Consider the following 27,301-nt stretch of genomic DNA (forward strand, 5'->3'; position numbering starts at 1 on the left):
TTTTTGCATCTTCTAAAGGCCACCTACATTCCTTTGCCTCATGGCCCCGTATCACATCATCTTTTGTCCCCTGGATTTTGTCCCCACATTGCCTTCTTTGGCCTTTGACTTTCTTGCCTTCCTCTTATTAAGGATGTCTACCTAGATAATCCAGGACAACCGCCTCATCTCGCAATCCTTAGTTTAATCACAGCTGCAAAGTATTTTTTGCCATGTAAGGTAAATATTCCCAGTTCCAGGGATTAGGATTTAGATATCTTTGGGGCCATTAGTCAAAATACCATATCTTCCTACCAGAATCTGCCTGTTTCTGTTTACTCCTGAGTGCCTTTAGCTAGCTGCTTTATGTATTATAAACTCTATAAACCAGAGTTTATAGTTTTAATAAAACTATAGTTATTTTGTAGTTATCTGCAAGAGAGTCTTCTTCAGTATTATCTTAGGTAGCCTTCATTGGAAGCAATAGTGTGATGACATATTGTTACCACTTTGCCTACTTCTGAGCCTCATCAAAATGTAATCATGCACTGTAATTTTAAACTCTTCTTTTAGTCAGTACTGTATTTGTTAGATTTATCCTTGTAGTTGTATATTGCAGTAGTTTTTCATTGCTATATAATATTTCATTGGGTGAACATGCCACAATTTATTCATTTTATTGTTGAAGGACATTTGATTTTTAATGAATTTTGGCTGTTACTGTCTTAACTTTGCAAGTTCTTGATGCCCTGGTAATTGTATAATGCATGAAAACAGGTTTAAAACAATATTTTGTCCAGTTTTTCTAGTTATAATTACTTGGAGAGAAGGAGGAATTGAGATTTCAGTCTGAAACAGATTAGTCTCCTATAGCCAGAAGTGGAACTCCCCTCTAATCTACTTACAATAAGGAAAACTTTCTATAAAATTTATTATTAAAAAACTTACTGTAGACATTTCTAATAAGGGAACATAAGTTTATTATGGAATGTCCAGTAAATGGAATAATAATAGCCATCAAAATAATTTATCATCACTAGTTTCTTATTGTACAGATTTCTTAACAGGCAATTTGAGATCCTCCCAGACGCCAAAAGCTGCCTCCCCAAATGCCAAGAACACAAACCTGAGTTTATTGCTTACATGGTAAAGGAGAACACAACCTCTGCAAAGCTTTGTCAGTACCTCGTAGGGGTCAGAACTTACTGAAAATTCTAACTTTGTTTTAAGGCAGGCCTTTCAATTTGGGAGCTTGTTTGGGTAAGAATCTCCGTGTAACAGTACAGAAATGGTGGCTATAGCAAGGCAAAGAATTTGAGGTAAGGGTTTCAAAGAATCTTGGGCCACAAACTATTGTTCATGCTTTTCATTGAAGAGTTGATGGTTCCTGTAATAACGGACAAACCATGTGCCTGGGCAGGAGACCTGGAAAAGTAATACTAGTAAAGACAGAGGACTAGCAAGTCAACATAGACAGTCAGGTCTGGTTTATTTACATTCAGGCTCAGTGTGGGGGTAGACGGTTTTGGTTCTCTGCAGGTTCAAGAACTTGTACCAGATGCTGTCACTTAAAGACATTAATGCTACTTATTTTAATCTCTCTCTCTTCTTTTCTTTGTGATGAGGAAGATTGGTTCTGAGCTAATATCTGTTGCCAATCTTCCTCTTTTTGCTTGAGGAAAATTGTTGCTGAGCTAATGTCTGTGCCAGTCTTCCTTGATTTTGTATGTGGGATGTGGCTACAGCGTGGCTTGATGAGTGGTGTATAGGTCCACGCCCAGGATCTGAACTGGCAAACCCCAGGCTGCTGAAGTGGAGCACGTGAACTTAACCACTATGCCACCCAGCTGGCCCCTTTAATATCTTTTTTGAAAGCATCAGTATATAACATAACAGTACTATTTGTGATCCAATGAGTATTTACCTAGTGAACATGATTAGTGGCTAGCGGTAATCAGAATTCATATTCGTGACTCAGTAATTTTTTTTGACTTTTTATTTTTATAGTTCTGTCCAATTTTGTGTGATTTATAGCCACACTGTATTGTAAATTGAAGAATGTAAGTGTAGGACTTTTTTTTTGAAATATGACTGAGATGATTGTCTCCCGAACTTTTAGTTGCACTTAGCTCTTCAAACCACATCTTTTCAAACCTATCCTCTACAATTAGATCTTAAAAAATAAAGCAGTTTCCCTACTTTGGGTCCTCAGTTCTTCATCTGAAATTCTTGTATCCAGAATTGTGTAGAGCTGAGAGAATTTTTTTTTTATTTTGGATTTGAGAAAGATGATAATGTATTTACTATATTAGATGATATCTCGTGTGATGTCTGGGGTAGACTCCTACAAGCAGTATATTTACATCTCTGCAGTGATAGTATGAGTAGTTATATTAAGTGGGTATGTAAATAAAGACTTCTGTCACTTCAAGTCAGAGTTTTCCTATCCAAAGAGTTTTGGTGGCTGATTTATGATAAACTTAATTTTTTTAGAGAATTTTGGAATTCAGAATAGACAATTACTGATCATTGATCTATAATCTGTAATTAAATCTCAATCTTTAACATTTCAATACTAAGTAATGTTTATTATGTAATTGAAAATTTTATCTTTTGAGAGATCGTACTTTTCTTAGTTCAGTACAAGTAACAGACAGTTTTGAAATGGTGAAAATTTGCCAATCCTCATGACTGTTATATCATGCTGTTATATCTTGACTATTAATGATTGTAATAAATGCCTTTCTAATACCAGCTAATAATAAACAAAGGCTTACTTAATAATTTATTCTACAAACCGTGTAGAAATGGCAAAGTAATTTAACAATGTAGGGGAGGACAGACTTTCCTTTGACCTCTTAGGTTCTTGCCTAGGGCCTGCAAGTTACACTTAAAACAGATTAGGGGCCGAACCAGTGGCACAGCACTTAAGTTCACATGTTCCACTTCTTGGTGGCCTGGGGTTCACCGGTTTGGATCCCGGGTGCGGACATGGCACCACTTGGCAAAAGCCATGCTGTGTAGGCATCCCACATATAGAATAGAGGAGGATGGGCATCGATGTTAGCTCAGGGCCAGTCTTCCTCAGCAAAAAGAGGATTGGCAGCAGTTAGCTCAGGGCTAATCTTCCTCAAAACAAAACAAAACAAAAAAAACCCAGATTAACAGGAGGAAAAAAATACTTTCCACGTGCATTGTATATACATGCAGGCAAACTCTGTGATGAGTAACTCAAAGGGGTGGTTAGAATTTGGGGCTATATACCAATTTAGTAGGTGATGGCAAAAGGGAGAAAGGGCACTTATGGGAAAACAAATGACTTTTTGCAAAGATAATGGGCCATTAGGAGAATAGACGTGAGATATGATAGTCTTGTGACAATGTCTGTTAGAGTTGCTCCCTCCAACTCTATGACAGTTGAGTTCTTTTGGGAGGCTCTACTTTTAGCCATATAAGGGATTTCAGGAACTGAGATGCCTTCAGCTCAAAATAATTCTTATGCCAAAGTGAAGTATTTTGGGATATCATGTTCTAATCCCGTTCCGCAACAAGAACAAAACCTAAACTCATTCATGAATCAGAAAAGTTTAGAAATTCCTTCTGTGGTTTATGGTGTAAAGTAGAAAGGTAGGAATAAAATATTCTAGGTACACTGTTAATGCTGCTGTGTTTCAGTATGCAAGTAAAAGACTGTAAAGATGTATGTTAAAATGCAAACAAGTCCTGGTACTTTTTGATGGTTTTTATCATGTACTTTATTAAACAATTTGTGATATACTTTTATTTATAATTGTGAATTTTTAAACAAACAAAATCGACTCTTTCCTTCGTTTCTCCCCGAAAGAAAAGGTTTTGGATTATGGTAGTCTGCTTGTCTAAAAGAGCCATTGACTAAATATTGTGGAAACAAGGCAAAATAGAGAACAACCTTTTTCGGTTAAAAAAATAATTTGCCTGTTATATGTAGGGGAGGACGACATTTCCTCTACCCACTCTGGGTCCTTCTGGCCGGACAACGAATTAAATTCACATGAGACAGAATAACAGGAGAAAATTAAACATAGCTTTATAACATGTATACATGGGAGAGGCTCAGACAAATTGAGCAGCTCGCCAAAATGGCTGAAGCTACCTGTTCAAGTATCTCCAAGGAGGACTTTGGGGTAGTGGTTTGGGGCTTCAAAGGGGAGGAAGGCAACTCACATGGAAATGGAAAAGCAAATGTTTGGTAAATAGAACTTTGATAAGAGTGGGCTTAGCAAGGATCCTCCCAGTCTACCAAAACCCAGAAGGTGGAATGTTCTTGCTGAGTCTGAGCCGTTATTGTCTTCAGCTAGAAATAGTCCGCATACCAGAGTGACGTGTCTTGGGGCGGCCTGCCCTGAACCCCATCATATGTGTGCAGGGTGTATAATTTTTTTTGTACATTGATTCATTAAAATCTTTGATTAACAAAGCCTTCATCAGTTCATTCTCTTAAAAAAACCCTGCACTTTTACAATGGCTTTGATAGAGTTGGGCTAAAATTTAATTTGGGACACTGAAAAAAAAATAAACATTAAACTTTACATCTTTCTGTGTGTGTGTGTGTGTGTGTGTGTGTGTGTGTGTGTGTATGTGTGTGTATATATATAATGGGGCTTTATAGTATTACTGCTGAAGAGGATCAAGTATTTCAGGAACTTAAAACTTGTAGATTAATTTGCATATGTTTTGGTATGCTAATTATAAACAATTCTTGTCCTTAAAGCAGATTCAGCAAAGAGATCTATTTTACTAATTGATTCAATACTTGCTAGAAAATTGTAATGCTGTATTTCTTACCATCTCTGAAAATTGTGCCAGCCTTCTTTCCTAATTGGGGCTGATGAGTGAGGTTTTCTTCGGCCCGTTTATCTCCCATATAGTTTTATTTTTTCGTTAACGGTGCACTGATGTGGGATTGAGGGTTAATGTTGGGTAGGGGAGAGATTATATGGAGAGAATTATTAAAATGGAAAAACTCAAGGTTCTCAATTCAAATTCATGTTTCAAATTTAGAAATTTATTGAGTATTTAAATATATCAGTCTTGGAATGCCTTAATAACGTGAAAGTATTTAGAACTTTAAGGGAAGACAGAACTGTAATTAATATTTCAACAAGCTTAATGCTTAAATTGACCTGAAATTTAAAAAAACTTTATTGCCTGTAAAGCCAGGGATCAGGAGAATGAGATCTTTTTTTTTTTTTTTTTTTTTTTTGAGGACAATTAGCCCTGAGCTAACATCTGCCACCAATCCTCTTTTTGCTGAGGAAGACTGGCCCTGAGCTAACATCTGTGCCCATCTTCCTCTACTTTATATGTGGGACTCCTACCACAGCATGGCTTGCCAAGTAGTGCTATGTTTGCACCTGTGATCCGAACCGGCAAACCCTGGGCCGCTGAAGCAGAACTTGTGAACTTAACTGCTGCACCAGTGGGCCAGCCCTGCCGAGAATGAGATCTTTTAAAGAATATATAAGAAAAGTTAAAAAGCAGTATATTTGAGCATAAGAAATTTTTTTTAAATTTTACAATTTTAGAAGCAGAACACCTTAGAAATTATTTAATCTCTTTACTTATGGACTAGACATACTGTGTTCAGATGGTTAAGGAAGCCCCCAGGTCAGCACAAATTGATGGATAAACTAATAGAATCTGTACTCATCTTCTGACTTTTCAGTGACTTTTTCTATTACACTATATATGTCAGTCACTAACTGGCTTTTTTACATTCATTGACAAGGGCTTTGTTGGCAATACAGGGATGAGTAAAGTAGTTCCTGCTCTCAAGTTGACTATGTTCTTGTGAGGGAGACACACATAAGCGTAAGTTTTTGGTAATTGATACATTGGAGATGTGGAGGAGGCAGAAGTATATGTCTTTGCATAAGGGGTGTGGGAAAGTTTGAGTGGGGATTAGAGAGACTGCATAGAGAAGTTGAAACCCGAGGGAAGGGTGAATGGGAGTTTTCCAGATAGGAGATGTGGAAAGGCTTCCCAAGAAGAGAACTGAGTCAGCACATGAAAGTACAGTGGGTGTTTAGGGAACTCTGAAATTCTTGGTTTAGAGCAAAGATTCAAAAACTCTTTATTAAAGGGCGAAATAGTAAATATTTTAGGCTTTTTGGGCCAAGAGGCAAAATCAGTTATTATGTAGGTACTTAGCTAATCATTTCCAGTGTAATCAATATAAAATGTAAAAATCACTTTTAGCTCCTGAGCTGTAAAGAAAAAATTTGACCGTAGTTTGTGGACCCCTGTTTTAGATCCTGAGATAATTGTTGGGGTTATAGGCCTCAAAGTGGGGAAAAGAAGGCAAGGGCCAGATAGATGGTAAATGGATTTGCAACAATTAGCACAGATCTGGAGTCTTAGATTTGTTTCAGTATTTAGTCAAGTTCTATAGTGCTGGAAATCAGAGTCATAAAATTAAATAAAACACAGTGACTTCCAGGGATTGATTGGAATTGCATTGACTTTGTACATTTAAAAAAAAACCCAAAAAACTGTCATTGTAAGGAGACTCTGTCTTTTTCAATATTTATAGTTTTTTCACAAAGTTCTTGTTCATGTTATGAAATAATGTATTTTATATCTTGCAGTTTTATTGATATTATAAATACCGTTTTATTTTTTGTCTCTTTGCTGGTATATAGAACTGCAGTTGGCTTTTGTGTGTTAAATTTATTAAGCAAATTCACTAACTTTTACTAACTTGGCTAATTTGACTTGAATGCTTTACTTTGGATTTTCTGCATAGACTATCCTACCTTTGTAATTAATGATACTTTTGTTTCTCCATTTCCAATTTTTGTGATCTTTTCTCCTGCCACTGTGGTAACTAGGATACCAGCACAGTATTGGCTGAAAGAGGTGATAAACAGTTATGAGTCACATAACAATGTTTCCATCATTGACCGCATATGTGATGGTAGTCCCGTAAGATTAGTACCATATAGCTTAGGTGTGTAGTAGGCTATACCATCTAGGTTTGTGTAAGTACACTCGGTGATGTTCACACAATGACAAAATCGCCTAATGATGGATTTCTCAGAACATGTCCCCATTGCTTAAGATGCATGACTGTAGTACATTTGTCTTGCTTCCCATTTTAAAGGGAATGTTTTAAATATTTTACCATGAAGTATGATTACTTGAATTTCTTTTTCTTTTTTGTAAATAGCAAACTAAGAATAGAAAGGAACTTCCTTACTTTAGTGAAAGCCAGCTTTTAAAAATTTCAATTGAAAAGTCAACATTTTTCTTTTGTATGCAAATTATTTTTCTGCATCCCCTGAGATAATATTTTTTTTCCTTAAATCAGTCTTGTATTTCTGAGGTAAGTTCAATTTGGGAATGTTTTCATCCATTGTTAGGTATTACCTGGATTGGAATTGCATCTTTGTTCATAATTGAAATTGGTCTATATTTTTCCATTCTTGACTTGGCTGTCTCATGCCTTGGAGCTGGTTAGAGGAAGAGGAATCAGAGGGCAACAACCCTTTCCTTTAAGGGAATCATGAGATTGTACACATCCCTTCATACACATCTCATTGGTGAGAGTTTAGTAATATGACCACTCCTAGCTGCAAGGGAGGCTGAGAAATGTCTTTATTTTGTCTGATCATGATAATAAGATAGAAAACAGTAAGAGAAGGTACACATGTTGTTGCAAAATAGACTGTATTAGTAATACAAATTAACTCATGTTATTGGTAAATAAGAGAATTACATCTTTATGACACGAAAGTCTTCTTGTTTCACTTAAATCTTTTTCTAGATAATGGGAATATATATTATAAATTTCAGTAGGAAAGGGAAAAGCTCTCAGCTTGGCTGCTACACTGGCAGCAGGAGTCTTGTAGTCTATATTTTAAGAAAATTAAACATGAGTACCTGCATCCAGGGCTCCTCCTCCTAAAGGCACATCCCCAGTCTTTGTGCAGCTCTCAGCTATTTTCATTGTCTCAGCACCTGCCAGCTCTGCTCTAATTAAAGGGCTGCTAGCATTCAAACTTCATTGTTTTGTTCATTTTTAATAGCAACCATGGTGACCTATCAGCATGCTGAGCTTTCTGCTTGAGTGGTTCAGGCGATCTCCAGGTACCAGTTACTGTTTTTCAAATCTCCTGGTTATAGTGTTGCGTAGGTTTTGAGTAGTCTTGTCTGTATCTCTATTTCTATGTTCTCTCATTTTTAATGTGTAATTTTTTAACAGTGTGTGAGACTTATCAAGAATTTTATGTATCATGTTATATCCATTGAGCAATTACCATGTGCTAGATAATTTTCTTGGTGGTGTTAGATATGTTTCCTCCTTTACTTTTCACAAAAATCCCAAGTGCCAGGTAGGATTTTATGTGTTTTACATGTATGATCTCATTTAATTCCTCAAAGCAGCCCTATGAAATTGAGACTCAGTTAACTTGTTTCATGAGTGTTAATAAGTAAGTGACAGTGCGGGAATTCTAAGCCAAATCTGATGGCCCCTACAGCCTGATTTCGTGATCAGTATGCAATACTATGCATAGGTTTTGGAAGCAGAACTTCTGCTGTAATAGTATAACTTTGGGCCTGATGGGTGTAATGAGCTTTTGCAACCTCTTTTGCTGTATTATTATAACTAGGAAAACCCTTCTAAGTGTCCAGAAGGTAGTTGTATTAAGAAAATAATTCACTGTAAGTTGGATCAACATTAAGTATTAAATTCTTTGATGAAAAATGTGTAACAAGTTATTTAAGGCTGTAAGAGATGGGTTTATTCAGCAGCAAAGCTTTCCTAAATAATTTATATATGCCAGTTACTTTGCCATAGGGATCACAAGATGACTTGGGTTCTGTCTCTACCATTTACAGTTTACAGACTCATGTTCTAGTGGAGGAGATAAACAGCATATCTGTAATAGACATGGATATTAGTTTGGATACCTGTATCAGAAAACCTAATTCTCTTTGGGCTGGGGAGTGTGTCTTATAATACTTCTGCAAGAAAGAGATGAGTGATGTATTAAAGGATGGATTGGAATTTGCCAGATTGAGAAGTGAATTGAAGGAAAGATGGCATTGGCTTTTTCAGCAGAGGAAGCAAACATGTTTAAAATCACAGATATGTGTAAGAGCATATTTTATTTATAGATGTGCATATTATTTGTCCCAATTGAATTGGTGGCTATGAGATTGGGAAAATTGAGCAAGACTCATAAAATGAAGATCCTTCAAGTTAGGCTAAGTTGTAGGGACTCTTCTGAGGACTTTAAAATAGAAAGTGTCATGTTTGAGTTTTTGAAAGGTCGTTGGCATTGGTATGTCTGGAAGGTAGATTGAAAGGGGGGAAATGGAAGGGGAGGTTAGAATTTGGGAGATGAGTTAGAAAACTAGTGAAACAGGCCAGGTAGACAAAGTTGAGGTCCTAATTACATAGAGAAACGGCAGTAGGAATGGAGAGGGGATAGATTCAAAGGCTTTTAGATTGTAAAATGAGCTTTGTGAATAGAATGAATTTGGTTTATTGGTGGGGAGTAGGTGAGAGAAGAAAAAAGTAGGCCTGCTTTTTGGCTTGGTTAATGGGTGAGATTGTTACCACTATATAAAGTCTTCAGTACCATTAGAGCACCATACCCTAAGACGTAAGATTCATAGAGTTTCAGGTATTTGTAGTATATGCAACAGGTGAAGGTGACTGGAAGGCATTTGGAAATTCATTCCTGGAGCTTTGGAATGCCTTCATCTCCCCCCTACCACGCCCCCCCCCTTTGGGTTCCCAATAAGATGAACAGCAGATCCTCCCCCCCCCCCACCCCCGTATCACTGGCTATGTCGAATTAGTATCAGAGAAGAATAAGATTAAGAAATTTGACATTTTTCTAATAGTTTGGCTTGATTTTATTTCTTAATTATATCTCTGCATAAAAATATGATTGTCTTCAAGAAGGTGATTACTGGAGTATGGGATGCTTGGGGGTGCTACAATCAAATTGCATTCTTCCCAAAGATGGGCAACATTGTATCAATATCTTGATAATCTCATCATTTAGAATACAATTAGTTACCCTGAATTGACTACCTTTGGCTCTGATCTTGTCTAATAAATGTTTTTAGAAGCTTGAATGTTACTTTGACTAGTATTCTCTTTTGTTAATCTCGCCCTCCCTTTGTCTGGGTAACAGGTGCTTTCTTACATTGCTGCTTACTCTTCTGCATGCTTGTAGGATACTAGATCTAAACTTTCCTCAAAAAACCCAAACCATGGTAAATAAAAAATAGCTGTGGCCTTTAAGGGGGTATGAGGGGGTGGGCAGTGTTCTCATCTTAAACTTACTGGCACTCTCCTGCTGTCATTAAAGCATGTTTTCTTTTAAAATCATCTGTCTATGACTACTGTTCTAGTCCCTGTCCAGTCTGATTTTTACACAGGGTTGCTGCTTGTCACTGTTGGGAGGAAATACTTTTTCTCTTGCAACTTGGGTCCATTGGTTGGGGGCCTGCAAATTAACTGACAGTAGAGTAACAGGAGAAAAGGCAAAGTTTCTTTACACATGCATGCTGGAGTTGCTTAGTAATGAGTAACTGCCTCAATACCCAGAGATAAAGATTTATATATAAACCTAACAAAAGAGGGAGAGAGTTTAGGGCTTCATTGGGAAAGTATGGAAGGTTCCACTGAACTTAACAAAATGGACTTGGGAGCGGGTAAGGGCTTCATTGGGAAGGTAGAGAAAGTTCTCTTGGACTTTTTGATGCTGACGGGCAGTGGAATTAAGGGTATTTTCTCAGTCAGCAAATTCCCTTGGAGGGGTGTCATTGGTAGCTGTATTTTCAGGATGCTCTGCTTAAGTTTAGATAATGCTTATTTCTGTGACTGCTGATTGTTCAGATGTTTTCAGTTTAAAGTGATTTTCATACTACTTTGGTGGGCTATTAATCCCTTCATCACTCTGGTGACCATGACATACTAACAGAAGGAGGAAGAAGAGGAAAGGAAGCATTATGCAAAGAAAGCAAAAGCTCTCCTGGAAGCCCTATGGTAGAAATCTGCTTGTCTCATTGGCTAGAACTGTGTCACGTTACCAATTTTTTCTCACTGAAAGTAGCCGGGAGAAAAGGGTATTAGTCAGCCAACGGTGCCTTCCATGGGATTTCATAGACAGATTTAAGAAAATTTGGCTGAGAGAGGGTCTGATATGAGGTTGCCAGCTTCTTATTTCATCTGTATTGTTCTAAGGCTCACTGTTTTTTTTTTTTAAATTAAGATTATGATAGTTAACAACCTTGTGAAATTACAGTTGTACATCATTATTAGTCATGTTGTAGGTACACCACTTCACCCCTAGTGCCCCCCCCCCCCCCCCCCCTTTCCCCTGGTAACCACCGATCAGTTCTCTTTGTCTCTATGTTAACTACCACCTATGAGTGGAGTCATACAGAGTTTGTCTGTCTCTGTCTGGCTTATTTCACTCAATGTAATACCCTCAAGGTCTATTCCATGTTGTGAATGGGACGACTTTGTCCTTTTTTATGGCTGAGTAGTATTCCATTGTATATATACCACATCTTCTTTATCCAGTCTTAAGTTCCTGGGCACTTAGGTTGGTTCCATGACTTGGCTATTGTGAATAATGCTGCGGTGAACATAGGGGTGCATGGGACTTTTGGAATTGCTGATTTCAGGTTCTTAGGATATATACCCAGTAGTGGGATGGCTGGGTCATAAGGTATTTCTATTTTTAACTTTTTGAGAAATCTCCATACTGTTTTCCATAGTGGCTGCACCAGTTTGCATTCCCACCAACAGTGTATGAGGGTTCCTTTTTCTCCACAGCCTCTCCAACATTAAGGCTCACTGTTTTTGTATAATTTAGTTTATTACTCTTCTTTTCTAATCCACTGTTATATGGGTATGTTCATGAAAATGGAAGCAGAACGCTCCATGCCCTTTTCTTCAATTTGGAAATAGTCTGGGGAAACTGAGAGAAGCTGAGAAACAGTTGGAAAGAATAAAGCTTGTGACTGCAGAGTGCTCCCCTCTCACATCTGGGGTTATACAGTCTGAAGCTCTGATTATGGACCATAGGGCATTCAGGAGTTTCTCTAATAGCTACGCTGGGGATCAGTGAAAACACCACTGTGGACTCTGGTATTGGTGAACTGCTGACTTAATGAACCACATCACTTTACTGTAGACATAGTATAAGAGCCTTGAATATAAATTGTTAGTAATCTCATCAAGTTATAATTTCTTAATTTGGGGTTGTGATGGGTACTATAATACAGTCTAGGTCAGAGGTTGGCAGACTTCTTTTGTAAAAGGCCAGATACTAAATGTTTTAGACTTCATAAGCCAGATAGTCTCTCTGTTGCAACTTGCTTCTGCTATTGGAGCTAGAAGCAGCCATAGACAATAAGTAAATGAGTGGGTGTAGCTATGTTCCAATAAAACTTTATTTACAAAAACAGGTGGCTGTCTGAATTTGACCCATGTGCTGTAATCTGCTGACTCCTGGTGTAGATATTCTAATCTCCAAGGATTTGGACTGAAGCAGGAGTGTTTTTTATAAATAGTACATTTCCTGGAAAGTTACGCCCCTAACTCCTCACAGTAGGTTGAAGAATGGCTATATCACATTTAAACTCGTTTCCGTCTCAGTGCCTTTGCTCTGGTTGTCCTCTTGCGTAGACCTACGTTTGTCAATGAGGATGCTATTGGCATTTTTGGTGAGATTGTACATTGGGAGGGAATCTATTCAGAACATCTATTTCAGAGCATATGGTCATTCACACCCTCGGGTCACTATTTCCAAAGATGTGTAGTTTAGAACCTCTGGCTGAGATGGTTTGTTTTTCCTTCTCCTTTCCCAGCCGTTCTTGAGATATAGTACCCAAGTACTACTTCTTTTCCTAGTACCTTGTTCTCCTTCATTAACTCTTAAATGGTTGTAGCTTGGAATATATTATTATGCACTTATTCATAGTCTTTTGTCATTAGATTATAAATTCATTGAAGATAGGGATTTTTGTCTGTTTTGTTCACTGTTGTCTTCCCAGTGCCGATAACTTTGGTATGACTCATAGTAGGTGCTCAATAAATGTTTGAATTACATTGTTTACTGTTATGGAAAAATGAGACTTAACTCCTTGCTGAGATTTATAATCTCCTGGTTAACAGGGACCATGCCTCATACTAATTCTGTGTCACCCCGAGAACTGAGCTTAAATACTAGGATGATTCAATTTACTAAACCTTTGGGTATCTGCTATGTGGAAGGCAGTGTGCTGGATGATAACAGTGCATGCACAAATGACTAGCACTCCTCCTGCCTTTGTGGCATTTTTGTCTGAAGGGATGGAGTTTAGTCAGCGCACAGATAACAGTGGTATAGTAGTTAAGAGTGAACTCTGGAGGCCAACCTAGATTCAATTCCTGTGTCTGCTACTTAGTACCTGTCTCTGAGCAAGTTGCTTAATCTGTCTGATCTTCACTTCTTCATTCTATAAATGAAGCCCTCTACCATCTCATAGGGTTGTTGGAGCCTTTTAAAAAAAAATAGTGTTAGCATTTTACGTAATATTAAGTAACTTCTTAATATTAAGTAATAATGTCATATGATAGAGAATCATGCTAAGGCCAAATTTAGAGGTTGGAAAGATTACCTCTGGTTTGAGGTGGGAGAAGCAGCAGAGCTTCATGGGAAGATGGCATCTAAAATGAACCTTGAATAATTGATAGGATTTATACTGTGTCAGGGATCAAGATAGGATTTCCTAGGGGGGGGAAGATGAACTATGAACAAAGTAAGGAAGTTGAGAGAATCAGGGTGTGTCCTGAAAGCAGAAATGCCCTTCAGTAAACTCATATTTCCACCACACCCCACACTACCTTCTCTGGGCAATTAACCTAAATTGGTGAAAGATGTTGTCTGTTGTTATTCAGCCATACTCCCTTCACTTCCTTCTCCCCTGTCTAAGAAGACAGTCATCTTTCAAATCTAGACTTTCTGGGTAAAATACTTCATGACTGAATCAGCTACTCCTGCAGTCTGAATATCCCTGTTCTCCCCATCCCCTACACCCTACACACGGTAGGTTGCATACTTCTTGAGAGCAGGGGAAGTATATTTAATCAGTTTGGTTTGTTCAGTCCTTAAATATTGTCCCTGATACCAACTAAATGCTCAACTTATTTCAGGTGATGGGGGGTGGGGTGGTAAATGAATGATCCTGATTAAAACCAGTTCTAACTAAATTAAGAATTTTTTTTAAATGTGAACTTTTGGAATAGATGTTGTCTGAGACCTTTGTGAATCTCACATTTGTGAATACCCCTGTAGCGTGTTTTTTTTCTCATTCGGAAAATTGAGAGTAATGAGGATTTAATAAAATTAAATTTTCATATTTATTACATTTTAAGATGTGCTTAAGCAACATTTTTCATTGTTTTCAGAAGACTACTCAGAATTAAAAGGAAATGCACAATATAATCCTAGAACAAATTTTAGTATTAAAAAAATAATTGAATGCCAGAAAGTCACTCAGCTGTTTACACTTTGGGCTTAAACATCACTGATTGTTTTTCTGTCACCAGTGACTGACAGCAGTTGTGAGATAAGTACTCTAGTTCCCTAACACCTAGGGCAAGATGACTCTGAGGAGTGTTCCACACAGTCTACTAGAGATGCCCAGCAGGACTGAGTCCCAGTTTCCTACAGCTGCATAACCAGCTATGCCGCACCCTTTGTTGGCTTCCTTCCCTTCCCCACTTCTCCATTCCCTTACTGGTGTTTCCTAGAGTAGCTTCCCAAATAAAGTACTTGTACTGAAACCTTTTGTTTCAGGCTGTGCTTCTGGGGAAATGCAACCCAAGACAGTGTGGCAAGAAGCATTTTAGTAAGAGTTTAAGAGTTTCAAGTTTTAGAATATAGGTTTGGAGAAATTTGTTCGCAAGGAACGGTGTGAAAGCTTTACTTTTTTTTTAAAAAAAGGGAAGATTTGCTAAAACAGATTTGCTTGTTTATTGATACAACACATAGTAGGTACTCAAATGTTTGCTCTTTTCAAAAAAAGGGAGTAGCTGGGTAATTCCTCTTTGGAGGCCAGAGGTCAAGTGAGTCTGGGTAAGCATGTCTCTGTTTTGTACTACAAAGTGAATCCCTGAGGTTTAAAGCTCCAAATGTAAATGGCTAGGTGTCATTTTTGCATATAATATATATCTTTTTAAATACTTAAATCTATTCTAGGTTTATATTGTGTATTTTCTTTGAATTCTACCTACCTTCCTAGCAACATTGAACGTAAAATTAAATCCAGTTCAAGAAACACAAAGAACCAGAGAAAAAATACAGGTGTGAGGAAGAGAGAATAGGATAGCATAGTCCAAGTGTTTTCTTATCTCTGAATAATAATAGCTTTTTATTTTAGATTTGCCCATAGAAATCTGGTGACAAATTTGTTTCAGGGCAAGTTTGATTAAAAAGAAACCAGAGAATCTCTCCAAGTTGATTGGGTTCTGTGCCGTCTATTGACTTACCACTGCTGCTTTGGTGTTTTGTAAATATATTATAATGCAAGATAGGGTTTTAATAACTTAAAAGATCTTGGATACTATATTTTATATTAATAATCACATATGCATTAGACATAAATGTTTTTCCTAAAAGTCTCTTTTTCCCTTTCTCTACAGAATGCTGCCTTTTTATATGGTCTTGGTTTGGTCTACTTCCATTACAATGCATTTCAGTGGTAAGTTGACATAAAACTAACAACTCCAGTTGTTTCCAGTAAATGGCTTATTTTGTTTGTTTGTTTTTTGTTTTTGTTTGGTATTTTGTGTGTGGATAATAGACACAAAATATTTTAATGTCACTAAACCTCCATTTTTCAATATTCTCTTGAAATGATTGGATTGTTCCTTCAGAGATATTGACCCACTTGAGATTATTAGAGTTGTATGTAAAAGAATCTGGTATAAGATTCTGATTAAAGAAGGCTTAGATTGGAAAGCTTTTGGAATTTCTCAGTCACTCATTATGGACTGGTGATCCCTAGGTTATTTGAAACTGGGGAATGACTATGCTCTCAGATCTCAAGGTCTGTGAGTAAATGATCTGTGATGACCAGTATTTTTACCTTTTCAGACTTCTAGACAAGATTGACTTCTCCACCTCTTCCACCTTCCCAGTATACACACACACATACACACGCACATGCCAGTATTTTCCAGTTTCCAATAACTTAGGCACCAGATTATGAACTCCCTATTCTCTCTTTTATAAAATAGGAATAATGGTACCACCTTCAGAGTCAGAGATTAAATATGACAGTAATACATAAGATTTTATAAACTGTAAGTATAGGACCCTGTTATTATGGCCTTTGCCTCATTGTTCTTTTTCTGTTTACCAGACAAGACAATAGCATTCTCCAATGGGAAGAACGTAGAATTTGAGTTGGAAGATTGGCATTCTCGTCTCAGTGCTTCCACTTAGTTTGATCTTGCTTTAAATAAGCTCCCTAGGTCTGTTTCCTCTTGTGTGTGTGTGCTGTTTAAAAAGGACATTGCAATCACTTGCCTTTTCTACTTTATACAGTTTTGATGATCAAATGAGATGATGTAGATTTTGTAAACTGTAAGGCCCTATGTGGACATTTTTTATTTGAACTGTATCCACTTTGTCAGAGTCCCTTCTATTCTCCATAGTTTTAAGGTGAGTGAGTGCTGTGAGGGTTCAAAGGAAGGTTTTAGCCAAAGGTTATAACCCTGTCATATATCTGTTGGGCATCCTGAATATTTATTGCAGAGCTTTTAAATGTGCATTGGCAGTGATTTGATATGGTTTCCCTAAAGATGAAACTTTAAACATGGATAACTTTTCCTTATATACTTTTTCTTCCCTCTTTGCTTTTCGTCTTGTTGGATTTTGATCATCTATGGAAACACTGCATTGTTAGAGAACACCTGTGTGTATATGGAGTATTACAATTGTTCAGATCACTAATTTTCTTTGTAAATTATCCATTGCTCTAGAGCAATCCTAAACTTAAGCCTCCTGACTTCATGTCCATTGTATCACATGTAAAACCAAGAAGAATAGATTAGGACTGTTTTAAAATCTCTCTCTTTCTTGAAGATACTATTCATAGAATTCACAATTCAAAACTTTTAGAACCAAAAGTGGTCTTACAGATAAGTCTTTTCCCTTAGTTTTGTAGATGAAGAAAGCAAGGTGTGTGTGTGTGTGTTTAACTCAGTATTATGTAACTATTTAATTAGTGGCAGAAACAAGCTTATGCTCAGATTCCTCAATCTAGTATTTTTTCCTATTATACTGTCCCCACCTTTGAAGAGTGACAGGTGGTTATTTTTTAATCAGTATTTGTAATTGTTCTCCTGGGCACATTGGTACAATCTTTATGGCCAACCAGAAATAATTTAGATGAAACCAATGGCAAGGAACTTTACTATTTAGAAACACACATGTATACCTCACACCAGCCGGTTTTCACGAACTACCTATTTGATAACTTGTGAGTTCTCTGTAGATTGAAGATACAAACATAAAATCAGTAGTGAACTGAAGCAATGATCAGTTCAGAATTGGATTGTTTTAATAAGTGTGTGAGCATGTCTAGTTAGGGGGCTTGTAGCTGTGGAAAATTGTATCATTTGATTGCTTATCTACATATGATTTCTGTATCCTTCAGTTGACTTAAGAAATGAAACTGAATGATATAAGGATGATGCAATGTCTGAATTAATAAGTGCCCTCTGGTCTGTCGATCTTGTCCTGGTTCACCACCATTTTTTCATGTCTTGAGTTTCAACTCTAGCTACTTCCTAAAATGATATATCTCACGCCCTGTCTGAATCCATCCTGGCTGTGTTTTTTTTCTCTTGCTGGTCAAATGTTCTTTTACAAACTCTGTGCCCCAGCTTTTCCTTTAACTTACCTTGCTATTTCTTGAATAGCCATAGAATTAGAAAGCATGGAGTAGGTGCTTGGTTAGAGTTTTAGAGTACAGCCTTAACTGATAGGAACTTCCGTAGGTTAAAACTGTATTTGTGTTTTATTTATAGGTAGTATTAATTCCTGGGATCAGACATTTTTCTTTTTTTTAATTTCACACCAAATTCTTTAGGATTTGTTGAAAAAAGTGTTTCTAGAGAAGAGTGTAGTATGCCTTTTTTTGTATTGTCAGCTCTGAGAATCTGCCTAGGATGTCTCAGAATGTTCTGTCTTGGGTACATTTATAATTTAAGTAAAATTTGATATTTGGTGATGGTGTCTGTTGGTATTTGAGTAGCTTAGGTATTTGGTAATAATGTGTGCAACCAACATGTGTTGGGGTTGGCAACGGTGACGATATATTATTAAGAGCAATTTTATTAACTATAGTTTTATCCCGTTAACCTGTTTGTCTTGTTTCTTGCCATATTATGCTGCCTGTTTTTTCCTTTGGAGTTGATTTTCTTGGTTAGCTTCTAGATGAGCTCAGTTACTTGGTCAGTTTTTCCAGTTTCAGTTGCAGCCTCTTCCTTAGACAGAGGAGCCCATGTCAGACAGTAGTAGAGCAACTGTTAACATCCTCATTGGACTTAGCATGATTATTCAGTTTTACTATTATCCTACTTAGTCATCTGGAACCAAACTTAAAAAAAGACATCCAGAAGGTGAAAGGAAGACATAGAAGCCCAAAGTAAAATACGTGCAGCAGAGAGCTAGAACCAATCTCTGTAAGCCCTTCCTTTACACACGTGTGGATGCACGCCCGAGCCTTTGCTTGTTCTTGTTCGTTAAGGTGGCAAATTGCTAGGGTTACCTTGAACTGAGCTGCTTCTTGCCTTTGTAGTGGGAAACCTATGTCCTTGGGTGAGAGGAACTGAAATATGTACAATAATAAATTACTACAACTTGTAGCCATATTTCTAAATGTATCCCCCTGAAAATCCTCATCAGTCCTATCTCTGTAACCTATAACCTTTTGTATTCCCATTGATCAATATCAGAATGGTCCTATGGTAAGCAAATCTAAGAGCTACGTAATTCTGTGCTAGAGGCATAGGATTTTGGAAATTAAGCTGTCAAATCTAATTGATAGGCCTAGTAAGGAAATGTAGTGATTATTGTTATGTTGACATCAAAAAGGATTGGTGGATGAGGTGGAGGTGAGTTCAAAAATGACAGAAATATTAACATATTACAAGTGAAGTTTCCTTAGGATTCATTTCCCCAGCACGAATCACAAGTGTTCTTAGGGGTGTACGAATCTCTGCTCTCCTGTATAGTCACTGCTTTGGGTGCAAACATAAACCTGATGAAGTTGTGATACCATTGTTCCTGAGGCTTGTCTGGCATGGAGTCTGACAATAACTTAATAGATATTTTTGAGCTATTATAATACAAACTAATGCTCTTAGATCAGAAGTTTTAATTCCATTAAAATGAAACAGTTCATGTTAACATGTGTTGAGTTTATTATGTACACTTCTGTTTTGAAAAAACTAGTGGATAACTAAGGCAGTTCTGGTAAAGTTATGCTTACCAGTGACAATAGATTACTAGAGAGAATTTGGTAGGGCTTGGACTAATTAAAACTGTAGGGAAATTATGGGTAAAAGCATAAATCTTGTAATAAGGTAGGGAAAAAAGTATCCCACTCTGGAGTGATGAAGACTGGTTAGAGAGAGGGCAAAAGAGCCAAGAGGTAATATATTAGCAAACGTCAATATGAATAACCCAGTGTATGGTATTTCTAACTTAGCGTCACATTTAAGCTCCTCTCTCCTTCAACCTCAACTGATTCTTCCAGCCTTGCTGCTCCCCTAAATATATTCTTAGTATCAGTCATACTGTATTAACATTTCCCTGAAAACATCTTGAGCATTTTTTGCCTGTGTAACTTTGTTCGTGCCGTTTACGCTCTTTGGTCTGCCTTGTTCTTCGATCTCCACCTTTAAAAATCTTACCTGTCTCTTTGATTACTTCATCAAATCTTTCTATTTGTCTCATTTAAAAGGAACTTTTAAATTTCCTAATAGATATGTGTGGAAGTATATATCTGTTATGTGTGTACATGTTATGACTGATGTAGAGCTAGAATATTCTCCCTTTTATTAGTATGAAATTTTGTGAAATTGGTTCATTTATCCCTTCAGATATCCCTGAGGGAAATCTCTGGATTCAGCTTTATTAGCCTCTGAAAACTTAAAGTTTGATTATATCTTTTTCCAGGTGTACTGAAACTGTGCTAGGGATGTTTCATTAATATCATTTTTACTATAGTTTGGTAAAGTTCTAAAGGAGGCTTTTTTTAATGACTTTCTAGAAATATTAAAAATGACCATTGTTTTAAAATATAGTTAGCACATCTGTTTTTCTTAGGTAGTGCTATTAAGATTTTATCTTTCTATCATTTCCTTTTTAAAATGAACAATGGCAAACGTTAAATGCAAAAAATTTTTAAACAAAATCTATGGAAATAATTTTGGTGATATTAAAAAAACATTTTTTGGATTTTAAGAAAAAAATGCCAGCACAGCATGTTTAGTAGAGAATATGCTTTAATATTTGAAAACCATAAACCATTCCAGGCATTGTATCATAAAAGGATTTTATAGTTTGGGGTAGCCGTTTCTCATGTTCTCAAATTCTCTGTCAGAATACAAAGGTCAGCAGAGTTTGTATGTGTTAGTGTTTTAGTCTAGCTTTTGCTGCAGAGATCATGTTCTGGCTACATGCAGTTTGGTGAGATATGAATGTGGTAAAATGATGACAAAAATTAGAATGTAGTCTGAGTAGTACCTGTTTTCTCCGCAACACTCTCCACCTCCCAACACACACAAACACACACACTCTCACTCTCTCTCATTCTCATTCTTTTTTTTTTTTTCCCTCCCCTGGGTTGGGAGAAACTGAAGAAGCACACAGGCGAGAGAGAGGGGTGAAAATTTAGAAAAGAAAATGAATTTAGATATATTTAGTTACATGAGGGGAACTGATCAGTAAAGAGACTATGGAGCTTGCCTTGGCACCCCCACCCCACCCCCCGAAGTCCAATCAACTAACCATGAAAGTGATGGCATCAGTAAGCATCTATTACACTTAAACATTTTGCTGTATTATTTAGAAAATTGAAAATAAAAGAAGAATGCAGACCTCAAGGAATAGACTACATGGAACAATTGGAGACCGCACACTAATAGGTGCAGACTAAAATTATTTGATTATAGAGTGGACCTAACTGCTAGTTAACACTAAGCAAAAAATAGTTGGCGTTGAGTTTGGGTGGTGAGTCTTGAAGGTAATAGTGGACTTAGAGTGAAGCAGAAGAATGAAAATTTTCCAGGTCAGGAGACCATGGTAAGGAGAAGCAGTGAAGCCATGGGGGCCAGTATTCTCATAAAGAAATTCCTAAGATAAGCTGATTCACGGCTGAGGATGAGTGGTATTAGGGCATAACTGGGAACGGAGTTGAATAGGAACTGCTCACATGTACTTAAATGCTTAATGCTCACTGTTTACATGCTACATGGGGATTTGACTTAGAGTATCATGGTTAATTGGCAGTCACAGGAGCCACATGTTTGGCGAAACATAGCAAGCCACAGCAGAGCAAGAGAAGTCCTTAAGGAGTCTATGTCAGTAATCTAGTAATAAGATATTGAAGATTGAGCCTGTAATGTATTGAATCTGAGGGAGACTTTGAAACGACAACGAGGAGAACTTGATTAGATATATATTGGCCATACCTTGTCTTGGGCACTTTTAATAGTCCTTAAAGAGTAAACATAACATGGCCCAGACTAGTGTTTTGGAACATGTGTTTATGCTTATAGGTTAATAATTTTTTAAAAATTTTCAGTGTGTTCACATGTACAGAGAACTTGTTAAAATAAACCTATGTCTCTGTACTTGTGTGACATCGTGAACTAAGTGGATAAGATGTCTGTATTAAAGGCACCTATGGAGTAAAACACATTTACGAATAGTAGGCTTAGGGAAAAGGCTGGAAATAGAAACTGAGACAGAAGGGTTGTTATTGATGCTCTGTGTTCTGCCTCCCTTCCTTAGATCGTTGTTCTTTCCTAACTTCTTTTCTTTTTCTCCTTTATTCCTTCTTTTCTTTGCTGTCTTCCACCACCATTCTTTTTCTTTCATGTCTTTGACTCAGGCCTTCCTGGGTTTTTTATTGGCACATGTGGACATTGCTTAGTTCTGACCCATTCTATAAGAGAGTTTTCTGAGCCATATCATAAGGTAAGGTTAATTCGGACTTTATGAAGCATTGCCCTCAATTTTTGTTATTACAAAATACAATATACTTAGAGAAAAATGCATAAACATAAGTATACATCTTAACATATTATTTATAAAATAAACATTCATAACCATCACTTGGGTCGAGAAATAAAAAATTGATATCACCCCAGAAGCTTCCAAAAGCCCCTGCATACCCTTTCCAGTTGCATCATATGGTTTAATTGGCAACGTTTATTGCTGCAGTTGTTCCCTTCCTAACCCCTTGTTGTGTCCTCCTGATCCCCATGTGCTTGCTGTATCCTATCCTGCCCCCACCCCCCGGGCCCCTATACACAATTGCCTGTTCTATTAGAAGGTGGTAGCACTAGACATGACCAAGAGAATATAGAGGCTGAAGCTGCACCTCTTCCTATTAGAAAGATTTGAGAAGAGTACAAAAAGAACCTCTTAACAGTATGCAGATGAGTATCTTGAAGTCTGATTGACAGAAATATGAAACTGCCTTTGAATGAGAATGGTAATTTACACCAATTCCTTCCCGTTAGGCCTTTGACTCCCTGTGCTGCCTATCGACAATCAGATAATAAAACACATACACACCTCACCCATTTAAAAAGCCATCTAACACATAGATGCTGAGCTCCTCTTCAGGAAGAAAATATTTCACCAGGTGTAAAGATATCTGATGCCAGACCTATTGCCCCTGCCCCTCACAATAAACATTACCTTTTAGAGCCCTTAATTTTATAATAAAGATGTTCATAACCACAGGTTTTTTTTGGAAATAGATAATGCATGAATCAAAATAAAATTACTTAAAGGCCCAGGGAGTACTGTTTGACTCTATTTTGTGGTATAATATTTTGAACATTTTATGAAAGATTGGCTTTTGTTTTGGAATCATCTAAGATTCTAATAAATAGCCCCCTTTAAGATAAGTAGAGGCAGAGAATAGTTGATAAAAAGCTTTGCAAAGAATGCATTAACTTGTACTTGGGATAAGCCTTAAAACATGTAGAGAGATTCAAAGTGATGCTTAACATACTGTAATATCTGATATTATAATTTTCAAAATTTAAAGTTGACATTGTTTGTTAATAATTTACTTTTGAGTAGGTAGTACATCCACATGCTCAAATTAAGTGATATAAAAATGTGTTAAATGAAAAGTGTCCCTTCCTCACCCTTGTATTTGTTCTCTTGATAGTTGATACCTTTTATTAAAGGTAAAAATGAAATTGGGGCCAATACACTGATAGACGAATGGAAAGTGACATATAATAGAGAACCCAGAAACAGACCCCCACGAATATGGACATTTGATTTAGGACAAAGTGGTACTACAGAGCTGTGGTAAGAATAGTCTTTCTTACAAATAATGCTGGGACCATTAGATATCCGTACAGAAAAAAATGAAAACTGACCTCTTACGTCACACCTTATAAAAAATAAGGTACAAATGGAATGTAAACCTGAATCTGAAAGATAAAAAATAAAAAGTTTTAAAAAGAGTACTTATTTTTATGGAGTAGACTAGACAGGATTAATCTCTCCTCCCTTAAAACTAAAACTAATCCTATCTGCCCCAACCCTCTGTCCCCCAGGAAATTCCAAAAACAATGAAATCAGTTATTTATACTGATAATTTTATTAAGCCATAAAATATTATTTGAATAATTGAGAATAAATTGAACTGCTCTTTCTTTTCCTCTTTTATATTAAATGAGATTTTACACATTTAATTATGTGAAAGACTCTGGTGCCCCTTCCCAGTCTTTTTTTTTTTTAAACTGTTCATTCACATCATTTTTATAAAACTAGCATTTCCTTTAAAACAGTATTGCATAAAACAGAAGTTTTACTGTGCTGCCAAGCAAGAATTCATGCAAGTGTTAAAAAGTTAAGATATCTTATGTCTATATTCTTTCAGGGCAATTAAAGCATTTCAGGAGGTGCTTTATGTTGATCCCAGCTTTTGTCGAGCCAAGGAAATTCATTTACGACTTGGGCTTATGTTCAAAGTGAACACAGACTATGAGTCTAGTTTAAAGGTAGGTTGTTGGGTTTTTTCCAAGATATAATGTTTCATTTTTGTGTTTTTTTGGGGGGATGTTGTTAAATATTAGAGCGTTGAGAAATGTTGGAATTTATGTTGGCACTTCAAAAGAAAATTTAAGCGAAAGAACTGTTTATCAGCTATGAGCTAGAAGATACATAAGATTGGATTTCAGGGTACACAGTAGTTATGATACCAAGACATAGGTAACTAATTACACCATTAAACTTTTTTTTAAAGTTTAAATTGAGGTCTGTCATCAGGAAAGGTTGAAAGTTTCAGTCTCGATTTGGACATCTAAATCACTCCACTATAAGTGATTGGCCACCATAGAGGTCAGAAGCAGCTGCTTAATGATGCTGTATCTGTGACCAAATCATTGACCATTTATTTGCATGGAGCTCACTCGAAATCTGTCCACCTCTACCAGCAGGGCACAGTCTCATATCTAAATTATAAGAAAAATGTGTTCTCTGAAAGTCATTTGAACCGGTGGTTTGTGAATGTAAACATTATTGGGAAAAGATAATACATTGTTGGTTAAATATTTTACTTTCTATGGAAATTTGATATTTCTCAAATTTTTAATTGAGTTTCTTGTGCTGTCTCTGCCATCACTTTAGGTCTTACTGGGCTTTTCTTGAATATAGTGCTTACCTGCATGATAAAAGTGTTGCTTTTTGAAAGGATTAGAAGTTCTAGGAAAAAGCTTAAGTTTTTGTGAATTTATGAGTTTTTATAATGGTTGCCATGTTCTAAATAATCTCCATTGCAGATTATCTTGATTCTGAAGGGGCGAGAGGGAGATAAAGAATGACTTTTACAGTAGGTTTTAATTTGAATTCACTAATAAGGAACGATTGAAGGTTTTTTAAAAACTGTGTTTGAGTCCCTAATTGTTCTAGAGTCTTAACGTAGACAGTTATGCAAATATGGTTTCTATCTTTCATGAGTTTATAAAGAACAATGCTGATGGTATGAGAAAGAGATATATATAACTAAAAACACTAAAACCAGTAGATTGTGAAGTATTTCGATCACATAGTTATCAAAGGTAAGTGGCAGTTTGGGGACTAGGCCTGAGGGTAAATGTAAGTAAGTAGTGTGGAGAATAAGGGATGCCTGGAAATTAGCAGTTTTCCTCAAGTTTAGAGCAGCATTTCTCCAACTATACTATGGGGTGTGATTGGATTTGAAATGGAAAATAAGTTCAGATTTGCCTCCTTGCATATTATATCCTCCTCTTGGACATTTACAGTGTTTATTAGCTAACAAAACTTGTGAAATGGCTTATAATACAAAATAAACTTATTTGAGCATTTTACAACGTTGTCACAGTGTTATGGAACCAGGTTCGTTTTTGCTCATCGCCTGGAAAGCCAAATACCGAGACCATGAGATTGCAGCAGAGAGAGGGTTTAATCACAAGGCAGCCAAGTGAGGAAACGGGAGAATGAATCTCAAATCTAATTCCCTGAAAAGAGGGACTCAGGCGTATTAATGGGATAGGGGGCAAGGTGGTCTGAAAAGTGGAGATAGATGATTGGAGGTGAGGAGAGGTGAGGTAATTGATGATCTGTGCAAGCGTAGTCAGACTTCATGGCTCTTCATAGGACACATGTTCACAAAATGGTGACCTTAGCATGATCTGAGGGTGGAGTTTTTAGCCTCTTAAAGTCAAAAGGCATTTATCAGACATTCACGTGGGCCCAGTTGAGGGGTTGGTGGTCTCAACCGGCCCGAAGGATAAAGGGGTTCTAATTCCTGATAAACAGCTCAAACACCCATTACCATGGTGATCCAGGCTCCAGGGAGATGTTATCTATAGGAACCTAGTGGAAGTCAGATAGCATATTGCCTAAGCAGCATAGTTAACAATGGGTGGGTAAACAGCTAAAAGTTATAATCATAATTGCAAAAAAGGAAAAAAAACTTTAGTTCCTAGCTACTTAATCATCAGTGGCTAACTGCAGGTTTCAACAACATGCCTATTATGTGTTGCAGAAGTGTTTTTGGTAGCAGTTTGGTAAATGTTGCTCAGGAAATATATTTGAGTGGAAAAAAAGGAATCAGATATGTCCTAAATTATGGCATGTGGCTATTGAATATTAGTACAGTGGTATCTTAATTATGTGGATGCAAAGCTCTGTTTCCATGAAGGTGGCAATATTTTAAATCCCCTTTAATCAGAGGAAACAGTGTTGGACAGTATTCTATAACTAATTGAAAGTGTTCCTGCTTCAACAGAAACCTTCCTGTATACAACTTTTATTTGTTCAGGCTAGTCAAAGGCTAACAAACCTTCAGGTCATAGCAATTTCAGCAAAATTGCCGTAAGTAAGTGCAGTCTTTTTGTTTTCGGCCTTTCTTCCTTTTAAATAAAATACTTGATATCATTCTGATGTTTATTTCATTTGAATGAACATACAAAAGAATTTTAAGAGTGTTTTGATGTTTCTCTTCCTCATAATGAAAAGATTTCATTTGACTTTTATCTCCTTTTGACATGGCTTTTTAAGGCTTCTGTCTCCAATATTCTTTGTCTATTTTCAGGAGAATTTTAGGCATCAGCATTTTTAGTTGAGGAGGAGGTATATCAGTATATTACTATAAGTGCTTAGTATTTAGTATAAATTAAGGTAGGAATCAGAAGGAATGATACGCCCCTCTTCCCTTAGGTGGCCTCCAATTTTTCTAAAGTGGACTGGCCAGTACTTTAGCTTTATGTGGATAGATGTGGAAGCTCTGATGACTTTTCTGCTACATGAAACTGTTTCCTACCACACTGTATTGGTATAGATGCTTTGGGCAACCTCAGAAACTCCAACTCAAACTGTTTAAAATAACAGCAACAAAAATAGTAGCTCATATAATGTGAAGTCCAGCCTTCTGGATTGGTTGATTCAGCTGATCCAAAGTTTCATCAAGGATTCATTTTCTTCTCTGTTCTGTGTTGGCTTATTCTTAAGTCTGTTTGCCAGGTGCAATCAAA

The 27,301-nt window shown here is 36.8% G+C and overlaps 1 protein-coding gene across 21 annotated transcripts in view; it reads left to right on the forward strand.

Moving 5' to 3' along the window:
- KDM6A (lysine demethylase 6A) overlaps positions 1–27,301 on the forward strand; it is a 206,637-nt gene that overhangs the window by 95,785 nt on the left and 83,551 nt on the right. For all 21 annotated transcript variants that reach the window (XR_011536275.1, XR_011536274.1, XR_011536276.1 and 18 more), the window contains 2 exons: positions 15,677–15,735; positions 24,184–24,304. Coding sequence is in view for 15 of the 21 variants with exons in the window: in XM_070606385.1 (XP_070462486.1) it covers positions 15,677–15,735; positions 24,184–24,304 (180 nt within the window). In the remaining 6 variants the exon portion in view is untranslated. The remainder of the gene's footprint in view (positions 1–15,676; positions 15,736–24,183; positions 24,305–27,301) is intronic.

This window comes from Equus przewalskii, chromosome X (assembly GCF_037783145.1).
Source record: "Equus przewalskii isolate Varuska chromosome X, EquPr2, whole genome shotgun sequence".
Taxonomy (NCBI): Eukaryota; Metazoa; Chordata; class Mammalia; order Perissodactyla; family Equidae; genus Equus; species Equus przewalskii.